The 12,777-nt window shown below is 34.3% G+C and overlaps 1 protein-coding gene across 1 annotated transcript in view; it reads right to left on the reverse strand.

Annotated features, from left to right (window-relative positions):
- Nucleotides 1-12,777, reverse strand: part of csul (protein arginine N-methyltransferase 5) — a 176,954-nt gene that overhangs the window by 109,971 nt on the left and 54,206 nt on the right. Inside the window, exons 5-6 of the mRNA XM_090408092.1 lie at nt 8,466-8,608; nt 6,193-6,406 (exon numbers count right to left, since the gene is read on the reverse strand). Of these exons, the coding sequence (XP_090264218.1) occupies nt 6,193-6,406; nt 8,466-8,608 (357 nt within the window). The remainder of the gene's footprint in view (nt 1-6,192; nt 6,407-8,465; nt 8,609-12,777) is intronic.

Here is a 12,777-nt window from a genome sequence, read left to right on the forward strand (position 1 = left end):
TTACATTTTTGGACAAACTGGAAGATCTGCTGCTTTTATTCATCTTGAAGAACACAAGTCTTAAATTTAAAAATCCAAACAGTCTGGGGCTAAGCATGCTGTCGCCACTAAAAACAGAATTCGCTGTAACAAGACAAGAATCCTTCATAAAAGTTGTTTCCTTATAGAATGTCTTTATGAAGAAATGGGTGAAACATTACTATGGCTATCCCTTTTATGGGAGACAGTAAATTCTACAAATAAATAAATTTTAATACGAGTTTTCCTCTGTTTGTATGGTTTGTTATCACATTAATTTCAGTTTGATAAGGAGAATGGCTCCATGGTAGACACAAGAATAATGTTAAAAACGCAGTTGTGGAAAAGAACAAAATGTATCAAATGTTCATAGCAAGTAAGTGGGCACATGCTCAGAGAGTAAAGAGAAAATGAAAGAGCTAAATGACATGTAAAAGCAGCTAAACAAAAATCATGGGAAGACTGATAACAAAAGAGAAGACAAATATCTTGAAGGGACACAAAACACACGTGTTGAAAAGATTATTTTACTGATTATTAATAAAATAAAATAAACAGGGGTCGAAACTTGGCATTTCGACCCCTATATTGAGGTCATCATCAGAAGGATACATGTGTATAGGAACCAAGCTACATGCTGTTGTACTCTATAAAGGTAAATTAAATCTAAGTTGTTAACTAATCTTTTTCTTAGCCTGACCTCTAGTGATAAAAATAAAAAATAAAAACCACAATAAATTAATGAAATAAAGAGCCAAAAGGCTTCACTTCGGCGATGTTAAAATTATTTAAATTAAGGGGATATTTAATCCCACATTATTTCAAAGCCGAATAAGAAAACTCTAAGATAGAAATCAAAGAGTTTCATGCTGAATATAGCAAACTATAAGTTTGGCGAGTCCAAGCGTGAGCAAATACCTGGGTGGTACAATACAGGGCAACTCGTTGCAAAGGTGGATAAAGCTAGGATCGCTATTCTTACTATTTGCCCTAATGTAAAACTCGTCCCCTAGGAGATGTATATTGTTTTACATTAAGGGAGATAGGTCACTACCCAGACCAGTTTCAACCTTTATTGAGGTCTCATCAGTGAATAGGTAGACCAAATAATACCAAGATTATAGTGATAATAGCTTTAAGCCTTTTAGTGAAGTCTTTTGGCTCTTTATTTCATTAATTTATATGTGCACCTTTTTGACAACTCATACCGTAAAGTATTAAAGCTATTAACACTATAATCTTGGTATTATTTGGTCTACCCACTCACTGATGAGACCTCAATAAAGGTTGAAACCGGTCTGGGTAGTGACCTATCTCCCTGAATGTAAAACAACATACATCTCTAGGGGATGAGTTTTACATTAGGTCAAATACTAAGAATAGCGATCCTAGCTTTATCCACCTTTGCAACGCGTTGCCCGGTATTGTACCACCCAGGTATTTGCTCACGCTTGGACTCGCCGAACTTTTATAGTTTGCTATATTCGGCATGAAACTCTTTGATTTCTATCTTAGAATTTTCTTATTCAGCTTTGAAATAATGTGGGATTAAATATCCCCTTAATTTAAATAACTACAATAAACTCTGCTAAAGTCCTCACGTACTAAGATTCTTCTGGAATTGTACAGTTCATATTGTTATATTACGATTATCTTCTGGATTTGTACAGTACAGGTTGCTATTCAGTTCAGGAAAAAAAAAAAAACTTTACCAAGTCTTCTTGTATTGAGATTTTGCTTTGTGGTTGCAGGAGGACCCATCTGCAACCTTCATAGCAACCACAAAGAAAAATCTCTATACAAGAAGATTTGATGAAGTGTTTTTTTTTTTTTTTTCCTGAACATTCAATAGCAACCTGTACTGTACAAATCCAGAAGATAATCGTAATATAGCAATATGAACTGTATTCCAGAAGAATCTTAATACGTGAGGACTTTAGCAGAGTTTATTGTAGTTTTTATTTTTAATTAATTTTTATTTTTTTTTTATCACTAGAGGTCAGGATAGGAAAAACATTAGTTAACAACATAGATTTAATTTACCTTTATAGAGTGCAACATCATGTTGCTTGGTTCCTATACACATGTATCCTTCTGATGATGACCTCAATACAGGAGTCGAAACGTCAAGTTATTTTATTAATAATCAGTAAAATAATCTTTTCAACACGTGTTTTGTGTCCCTAAATTCATAAATATGATGCTGATCACTGTGTAACCTTAAAAGAAAAAATATCTTGAAGGTTTCAAAACATTCTGGAGGCTATTGAATAAGCTTTGAAATAGAAGAAAGAGTACTGAAAGGAATCAGATGATAAATGTGATAATAAAGACTGAAGGTAAAGATATTCTGGAGGTTTGAACTAATTAATTTGAAAGATCACTAAATGAAACAAGACGTGGCAGAACAGTAGGGGAAAATATTTCAGTGGAATGCAATTAGAACTTCTCAATACTTGAGGTAAAAAATATCACTGGAAACCTGAAATGTGAAAATGCAGTAGCTACACTGCATAATTCAGAAGGCCTGGTAAGAAGGTTGAATTCCAGATAACTGGGATAGAGCTCACAGTTATCTTAAAAAAAATAAAATAAAAATAAATAAAACTTTACATGAGAATTACACAGGAATTTCCTTACTAAGTGTTCCAGATAAAATTTATACATGCATACTTGAGAAGAGGTTAGAAACTTTGTGGAAGATACACATGGAGAACAAACTGGGTTGAGGACATATAAAGGTTGTCCAGATCAGGTTTTCATTTTACAACAAACAGTCGCAAAATTGTAGAAATATGCCAAGCATCTGTACTCAAGCCTTGCAAGTATGGAAAAGCATATGACAAGTGCCAAGGAAAAAAAAGCCTTTCAAAATGCTACACTTATGTAACATTATATAGAGGAATGTAGCATTATACAGAGCAATGTAGTCTGTATTTGAGTTGCAACTTCAATTGTAACAACTCAGCAGTTATAATTGAAGGGAATACAGGAAGATGATTTCATTATGTAAAATCAGGTGTAAGAGTGCATTGTTGCCACTATTATTTATCATCTACATGGCTCCCATTATGAAAGAAAATGGCAATAAGCCTGTCAAAAGTATTAAACCTGATATCTAATTTAGCTCTTTTCTTTATGTTGATGATGTACTTCTAAAGAAATTCAGTACAAATCTCCAAGATTCTTTACGAAACTAAACATCTGTAACAGAATTAGTATGAAAATCTACACTAAAAACAAAGGAAATAGTCAGGAGAATGGAAAACTTTCAACTGCATTATCAGTGGACAGCCTATAGAATAAGTCAAATATTTCAACTATTTAGGCACAATTTTTAGTGAAGATGGCAATTAAATATGGAAATAATAGAATAAGCAAACCCTGGTATGGTGGGAAGCAAGATGAATAAATTTATATGGAATAAGAGAGAGAAGTGAGTCAAATTATCACACTATTGATATACAAGACAGCGTTCATCCTAATTTTAACTTATGATCTGAGAGCTGGGTTAAAAATAAAGCAGTTGGTCAAAAAGAAGAGACTACAGATAAGAAAGTTCTGAGAAAAATAATGGGAGTAAACAAATAAAATCAAGGACAGAACCATATTAAAAATGAAGATATTAAGAAGGATGATCTCAGCATTTAAAAATGTGTGAGCATAGCAAATCTGTGATATGGTCTCAAACAGAATTTGAGAAGGAAGGTTAGCAAAATAGATATTTGATATCAAGGTATGAGGAAAAAAGACCCAGAGGGTGAGCAAGATCTAGGTGGATTGAAATCATAAGTGCTTTAAAAGACAAATACTGATGATAATGTAAACTTCCTTGATAATGTGGTGGTTGATATAGATTATACATAATGATAGAGAAACAATACAGCCCTGCACCACACGTGATTTAAGATCATCTTACTTTGGCACTGCAATTTTATTTGGTTGTAAAAAGTCTTCATATAAGTTGAAGTGGCATTAGCAAATGAAGTAGTAGTGCTATTTTGGAATGAGTCAAATTTCTTTTGGTCATTAATAACTTATAATCAATATGCTTTTATTACAGATAATAATAATAATAATAATAAATAAAAATCGAGAACCTGAGAAATTGCTGTAAGCCACAACCTTACGGCAACTCAGTATAAATCCACTGAAAGAACATATACGAGGATGGTCTGAAAAGTTCTCAGCCTCGACCATAGATGGCAGCACTATTGACAAGATTTTTTATTTTCTAAGTTGGTATATCTCCCATAAGCATACATGTGAAATTGCAAATCCTTCTATCAAGTGGTTTGTTTTATACAGTTGTCTGTATCCCTTGAAATGGATAAAATTGAGTATCATGCAGTTATAAAATTCTTTGTAAAAGAAGATTTAATGCCAAAAGAAATTCATTCGAAGTTCATAAAAGTTTATGGGCACTCTTCTCCTTTATTTCAACATTAAGAAATTGGCTGCCGAGTTTAAATATGCCTTACCAGCCTTGAAGATGATCCACGTGAAGGATGTCCAAAAAGTGTAACAACACCAGAAATCATTGATGACATATTGGATGACAGGCGAGTCAAAGTGCATGAAATTGATGAGATTATAGGAATTTCAAAAGAATGCGTAGGATATACTGAAAAAGAGAGCCAAAAGGCTTCACTTCGGTGATGCAAAATTATTCAAATTATTGAATAATTTTGCATCGCCAAAGTGAAGCCTTTTGGCTCTCTTTTTCAGTAATTCTTGGTGCCTTTTGTGATGTGACACCTTTTTTAGCAACTCGTATGGTAAAGTATAAGTTCTGCATCACTTTAACCTGAGTATTTATTTGGGTCTGGCTCCCACTGATGAGACCTCAATAAAGGTCGAAACCGGTCTAGGTAGTGAAACCCCTCCCCCATAATGTATAACATCATACATGTCTGCTAGGAGATGTGTTTTACATTATGAGAAATACTAAGGATAGTGATCAGTTCTTACTCCACCTTTACTATGAGTTGCCCCATGTCATCAAAGGTTTGCTTACGCTTGGAATCGCAGAAACTTTTATAGTTTCTATATTCAGCATGAAACGCTTGTAGTTTCTCTATTCGGCTTTGAAATAATGTTGGATTCAATATCCACTTAATTTGAATAGTGTAGGATATATTTTGCATGAAGAATTGCAAATGAAAAAGCTTTGTGCAAGATGTTGCCGAGTTTGCTCACAGCAAATCAAAAATGACTTACATGAAAATCTCTGAACAGTGCTTGGAGTGTTTTAACAAGAATAAAACTGATTTTGTGCATCGATTTATTACTATGGATGAGACTTGGATTCACCATTACACACCAGAATACAAACAGCAGTCAAAACAGTGGACAGAAGCCGGTTGTTCAGTGCCAAAGAAGACAAAGTCAATTCCATCAGCAGGAAAGGTCATGGTATCGGTGTTTTGGGATGCTAAAGGAATTTTGTTTATTAATTACCTTGAAAAGGGTAAAACAATAACTGGGGAATATTATTCTGATCTTTTAACCAGACTAGACAAAAAAATTCATGAGAAAAGACCCGGTTTGCAGAAGGAAAAAAATTGTCTTTCATCAGGACAATGCATCACCCACAAAGGTGTTTTGGCAATATGAAAATTAAGGTATCTACACTATGAATTGTTGAAACATCCACCATATTTCTCAGATTTGGCTCCGACTTCTATCTCTTCACGAAACAAGCTCTTCCTCGCTGGTCAGCGTTTTTCTTCGAATCAAGAGGTGATTGCAGCTGTAAAGGAGTATTTTGCAGATTTTACTGAGAACCACTACAGGGATGGGATAATGGCACTGGAGAATCTCTGGAATAAATGTATTAGTCTTAAGGGAGATTATGTTGAATTGAAATTATAAACTCGTTTTTTTCATTGTTAGGCCAAGAACGTTTCAGACCATCCTTGTACACACACACACACACACACACACACACACACACACACACACACACACACACACACACACACACACACACACACACACACACACACACACACACATTTTTTATAGTAGGAATTTGTAAACTATTTGAAAAAATAAATAAAATAAACTTCACAAAGACAAAATTTGATGGACTTTCTAAATACAATAACAATATTAAAAATACTGCAATTTAACTTTGGAAGTTCTGAAATACCTTGCTGCTGATTTTATTACCTTGTATAATCTTCTGATAAGATTTTGATGAGCACGCGAAAGAACAGGATACCCTTTCTTATTTGTTAAAAATAATGATGTAGGAACATATATACATCTTACTGGCTCACCAAGCCACCGATCAATTTCTTCATCTGATGGGAGATCAGCACTCAGTTCTAGGGCAAGTCCAAGTTTTTTTTCTGTATTGCATACACCACGAAAAGTGCTCCACCTGTGAGAAATTTCCCACAAAAGCAATAATTTGCAGAAGTTTGTGCTCTTTTGGTATAAAAATTGCCATCAATGCAAGTTATTTTAAAAATATTTAAAACAAATTTCTTTAATGATTTACCTTTACTCCATTCATAGCTAATATTACTTAAAATTGGCAAAAACAAATATTTTATTGTACAATGAAACCTGTAGTGAATTCATGACTAAACAAACACACGTAATAACCATAGTAAAAAGTATTAATAAGTAAATATTTCATCCTAAGTATCTTAGGACATCGTCACAGTTAATTCAAACAATACTAGGATTAATATACAGTCAGGGCACATGATTACAATGGAATCCCAATATGGGTGCAGTAGAGTGTTATAGAATTAAATTAAAATATATCTGGAGGAAAAAAAAAAAAGAAAAAAGATTACATATATAAAAATTATTTTACACAATTTTGTATAACAATTAGGAATAGCAAGAACATCATTATGGTTTAGATTTCATCTGTGAAGTAGGGCTTCAACACTTTCTTTATATAAACCTTCATGTTTATATAAAGATCTATGTAGAAGTTTGGCCTTTTCCCAATGGATCTATGGTTTGGGTTTTCCACTCCGTGTTGTGCGAGGCCAGATTTCTGCAGTTTGATAAGACAGATATGGTCTTGATGTTCCGAAATGCGTTTATGAACAGATCTACCTGTCTGTCCATAGTAAGACAATTTACAGAAGCATGGAACCTCATACACGCCAGGTAGCATCAGAGGTGAGAGTTTGTCTTTAGGAGAAGGTAACAAGTTATAGATCTAGTTGATTGGTTTGTAGGTAGTAGCAAGTTTGTATTTCTTCATAATTTTTGAAAGATGTTCGGAGATGCCTTTGACATAAGGTATGGGAATCCTATGGGCTTGTTCTTGTCTAGGTTGATGTGTGGGGAAGTGACTGGTGATTTTTTGAGTTGTTTTAAGATTGTATCCATTTAGTATGGCTGTATTTTTGTATATTACCAATTCTTGGTTTAGAGATTCTTCAGAGGAGCAGAATCTGTGTGCTCTGGTTACTAATGATTTAATGATGCCAAATTTTTGAGATGGATGATAAGCAGAAGAATTGTGAATGTAGTGCCCTGAAAATGTCGGCTTGTGATAGACAGAAGTGGAGATGGAACCATCTTATTTTCTTTGGATGTGTAAATCCAGAAAAGAGACACACTGTGGAGATTCTTTTTCTAGCGTAAATTTGATGCGAGGATGAAGAAGGTTTATTTTAACTAGAAACAGGTGTAGTTCTTGTTTGGAATGACCCCAGACAGCAAAGATGTCATCGACATATCGTAGCCAAATTTTTGGTTTGAGTTTAAACGTGAAAATTTTTTCTTCAAGGTATTCTAGAAACAGGTTTGCTAAGTTTGGTGATAAGGGAGATCCCATTGCTGCTCCTTCCTCTTGCTTGTAAATTTTTTCTTTCCAAGTGAAGTAATCAGACGTAATAACTTAATTTGAATAATTCAACAATATCAGATGGAAATTTCTGAGTCAACAAGTCTACCGTTTCCTTATGGGGAATATTAGTGAAGAGGGAGACAATGTCGAAGCTAATTAGCATGTCAATTTCCAACAGTTGAATGTCTTTTATTTTTGCATGAAACTGTGGAATTTTTAATTGATGAGGCTGAGTGGCCTATGTGAGGACAGAGAAGGTTAGATAAAAATCTTGATAACTTGTAAGTCGGGCTGCTAATAGAATTCACAACAAGTCTAAGTGGAACGTTATTCTTGTGAAGCTTAGGTAAACCATATATTCTAGCATGGTATGTCCTGAGTTTTATTTATCGTTTCTTCATCTAAGGAAGTGGTTTCAGCAAGTAACTTGTTCAGTTTCTTGAGCTGTCTTTTTGTAGGATCATAACCAAGTTTGCCGTAAGTATTTCGATCTCAGAGTAGTAAATTCATTTTTTGGTCATAATAGAAACATTAGCATAATACAAACATATCAATTTTATTTTTTAAAAAGTCACCAAAATATTAATTTAGTCTTACAAAATAATGCATGAAGATATATTACCATTCCCATGTGTCTATGCTGTCATTTTTATCATCAGGTTCATCCAACTGTTCTCCTTTACAAACTGAAGGGTTATTTATAAATATTTGACTTTGTTCACTAGCAGAAACCATAGGAACATGAATCCATACCTGCAAAGTTCCCTGTTTTGGGGAAAGAAGAATCATATATCTGTTTACAAACTGAATACAGAAGGAGAATTATCCTAATTATGATTTTTTTTTTTTTAAATTAACAAAGATGTTATTAAAGGTACATCTAATTAAATTTTGATTACTGACATAAAACTATCTTTTCTGGTACAAACATGGTATTCACAGCCTCCAGAAAACCATGTTCTATTTTCACCTTCTCACCTAAGAACCAACATTATATAAATCCCAATTCCATCTGACCTTAAAATACTGTTCTCACATATGGGGGTGGAATTACTCCCACACATGCATGTAGACAAAAAAAAAACTCCGAATGTTTGATTTATCCAGAAGAACAAATCTGCTTAACTGATGACTCAACCCAACTAGATTCCTTCCTATCATTTTCTCATAGATTATCTGTTCCTGCATTACCTCTTATAGGTATTTCATGGTTAATGCTTTGATAAATTGTCCACCATCTTCCAAGAGATAGTGTTCTTCCACTTTCTTCGAAGAATTTAGGATATGCAAGCACTGATGAATTGCCAACTTTAAGCTCCAATAAAAGAATTAACATGCTAGTATTCTCTAATACTGGATAAGAAGTCAGGTGTTTGGTTGGTTATCTCACCCCATTTTTGGTAAATTAATGCAGCCATACTTGGTGAGGTTTAGAGAGTGCTTTGCTATCATGTCCAGACAAATACAGAGATAGTTAGGAATAATGATGAACACCAGGATCTATGATTTAACTACTATATGCAAAACTAAGCCCATAAAGCAATATTCTACAGGAAAAAAAAAAAGATTAATTTAATCAAAGCTGACAAGGAAAATGCTACTATAGTAATTAGGTTATCATGCAAATCATATTGGGTAAGAGAGATGCATATGTAGTGATTTACTTAGATTTTACAGAAGCCTTTGACAGACTGCCACATGAGAAGTTGGTAACCAAACTGGAATGAATGAATGGAATCAGATAACAGATCATTAAGTTAGACAGGTAACTGGCTGTTAAATAGGTATATAAGCAGGTTATGTATGGAAGAGCAATATCCTGGAGGAAGAAAGTTACTAATGACATGCCAGAGGTCTGTTTTGGAGCACTTACAGTTTAATTTGAGATATGAAGTAGGGATAGACAGGAACTCAAAGTTTAAGAATTGCATTACTAAACTTGTGAAGACATCAGAATTTTTTCAATGGTTTTTAATGATGAGGACCTTGACATATAGAAGAAATTATAGTTTCACCAGGTCAAATATGAATTACTGTCTGTAGATTTGGTAACGTGATTTTCAAGGGAATGTGGATATACTGCAATGGGATATCCAGAGAAGAACACTAAGAAAACTGAGGAAGTGCCATTTCCAGATTTTAGTTAATGAGAAGATGTTACAAGATTAATGTGGGTGAGGTTTCCATAGAATGGAGGAAAGCAAGGATGGGATGTAAAGTAACTCAAGTAATATATAATGCCTTAACCACATCATTAATGATGTGACAACACTTTCTATTGAACTTTGTGTCAGACAGAAATGTGACTGGCAAGACTTTTACTACACATGGAATTTAATCTTAGCACTCTAAGTGTACCAACACAGATATCCCCATCTGCCTAATACATAAAATCACAAGAGCAAGGAATACAGTATACTCCTGGATGAGAAGAAGAAGAAAGTTGATCCTTTTCTCCCTGCATTAGTTTTCTTTCTGCAAACTCCTTTTTTTTTAGGCTGTCCTAGAATGAGAATTTTAGGAATGGAAAGAAAGGCTCATATTTTCTGGTACCACCATGTAAAATTGACTTTTGGATGGATAGACTTAATTCTGCAAAAGTAAAAATCTACATCTATCAAGAAAGATTTTCAGACAACAAAGATATCATCCATATAGCAGAACAGAGCCATAGAGAAAGCCTCGCAGAGAGAGAGAGAGAGAGAGGACGTGCTACTTGAAATGTTCCATGCAGTTAACTAAGATAGGAAAACCACCATTTACTCTATTATCCTCATCCTCAAAAATCCAAATTTCTTTAACTTTGATATCACATCTCTCATTAGTCCTCCATAGCTTAGTTGGTATAGATGAAGCCCTTCGGTCGGAAAGACCTGGGTTCGAGTCCCATTCACGACGTGAGGAACCTTTATCTGGTCTCTTTCAACTAAAGGTGAGTTAGCCAGTTTCATACGAAGGTAGAAAGTTTTTCTCCCGGAAACTCTGATTTTTCGTCCCTCAAACTGGCCAGTAGAACACATGCAATTTTCAGACAAGAATACTTGGAAGCATAGGGGTAACTCCCTTATCCTCATATTATGGTTGAGAAGTTCAAGGATACTTGGAAGGCTATGGGTGCTTAAGTGCCTGTTAAAGCCACTGATGGATGGATTACATCTCTGATTACAATAAAAAAAATTAAAAAAAAAAGAAGTCAGCAATTGGAATAGCCTACAGTTCAATAGATCTGATGACATGCACACTCTGCACATATAAAGCAACACTGGGAAACAGGTGGATCTAGCAGAAAGGCAAAACTACAATATTATAATAACTAGTGTTGTTTGTTTTTTTTTCAAAAAAGAAAAAAAAAAGATAAGTGAGTACTTCTAAAATACAATGATGTGCATGTGTGTGTGTGATGATATAATCTGGCAATAGTGAATGGGGAAAGAAAGGAGTAACTGTTCAATGCTTTTTTCAACTTCTAAAATGGTATGAAATTTTAAAGTATAGTGCAGGTACACAAGTTTCAAAATGGGAAATCAGACTGATTTGTTTATGCCTATGATCCCACAAGTTTCAGGAAGGAAGAATTAAAAAAATATATAATTATAGAAGATAAAAAGTGATTCTTATTAGAAAGCTGCAGATCAGAAAAAATTAACTCCAGATTATTAGAAATACTTGGTAAAAATATGGAAAAAAAGGGAACGAGGGATAATGGTAAGTATCTGCTAGATTTCAGTTCAGGACATGGACAAGGATTAAAGCCATGTTACACATAAAGATGTCCATAAATTCATATGAGGAGAATATACAAGAATTAAGAAAAATTTTATTATTGATGCTTTAAGTGATATCGTCACACTTGTTCAGAACAGATAAGTATACAGGGGGTTTGAAATAGGAAGTGATTACCATCAAGTTTATAAACAGGATAAAGATGAAGATCACAGGAAAAGATAAATGATACAGAAGTAAACTCACCAGAGCTTGTTATCTGGTGGGTGAGAAAGTGGTACTGGAGAAGTTGTTGCATCTGGCAATAAGGTATGATTGGATATTAGCACAGATGTTAAGAGCGTTCAGCTCAACTGGCTGTGCCTTTAACATGGTTGTATAATTTCAGTCTCAGCAAAGGCAGGATTCCATTGGAGTAGAAGTATGATAATTTCACTACACAAGGGTGGTGCAAATACTGATATGTCTAACTATTAATCATCAGTATCGCTGGAGTGGTGGTGAAGAATTTGGAAACATTGGTAAGAGCTTGTATACAGAAATGGTTGACAGTGAAACTACTTTGCAAAGTAAAGGAAGGTCATGTTTGAGCAACTTGCTCATATTTCATACCAAGTAGATATGGTTGAGTTAGACATGGGGGAAATGGATACATGATGATAATTTTGGTCTTGGCTAAAGCTTTTGACATGATATACCATGGAGGACTGCTGCATGAGTCGTTAATCTTCCATGCTGTTTGGTGTGGGTGCAAGCTTCAAGGTGCACAGTAGTGTACCACAGGGATCAGTCCTTGATCCATTATTTTTCAATATTTACATTAATGATATCAGGTAGGATTTGACAGGTGTTATATATTTGCTGCTGATGCAAAGATAGGCAGGATAATCAGGAATGACTGACATGCAGCACTCGCAAAGACTGTTAAATTCAATACTAGTAAATGTCAAGTTATGCACTTGAATGTAATGAGATATCCAATGGCATACTATATTGGTGAGATTATGTTAGAAGAATGATCAGGCTAGGAATCTTGAAGTTATAGAGGAAAGGAAGTTAAAATTCACAGGGTCATATAGCAAATATAACAGAGGATAATTGGAGTGCACAAAGGAATATTAAAATGTAAGGATAAGTAAGTTATTTCTGCCTCTTTACAAGGTCTTGATACGATTTATCTGGACTACTATGTGCAGTGGTGTAGATATAGT

This window comes from Typopeltis vanoorti, chromosome 18 (assembly GCF_054136105.1).
Source record: "Typopeltis vanoorti isolate ZY-2024b chromosome 18, IOZ_Tvanoo_1.0, whole genome shotgun sequence".
Taxonomy (NCBI): Eukaryota; Metazoa; Arthropoda; class Arachnida; order Uropygi; family Thelyphonidae; genus Typopeltis; species Typopeltis vanoorti.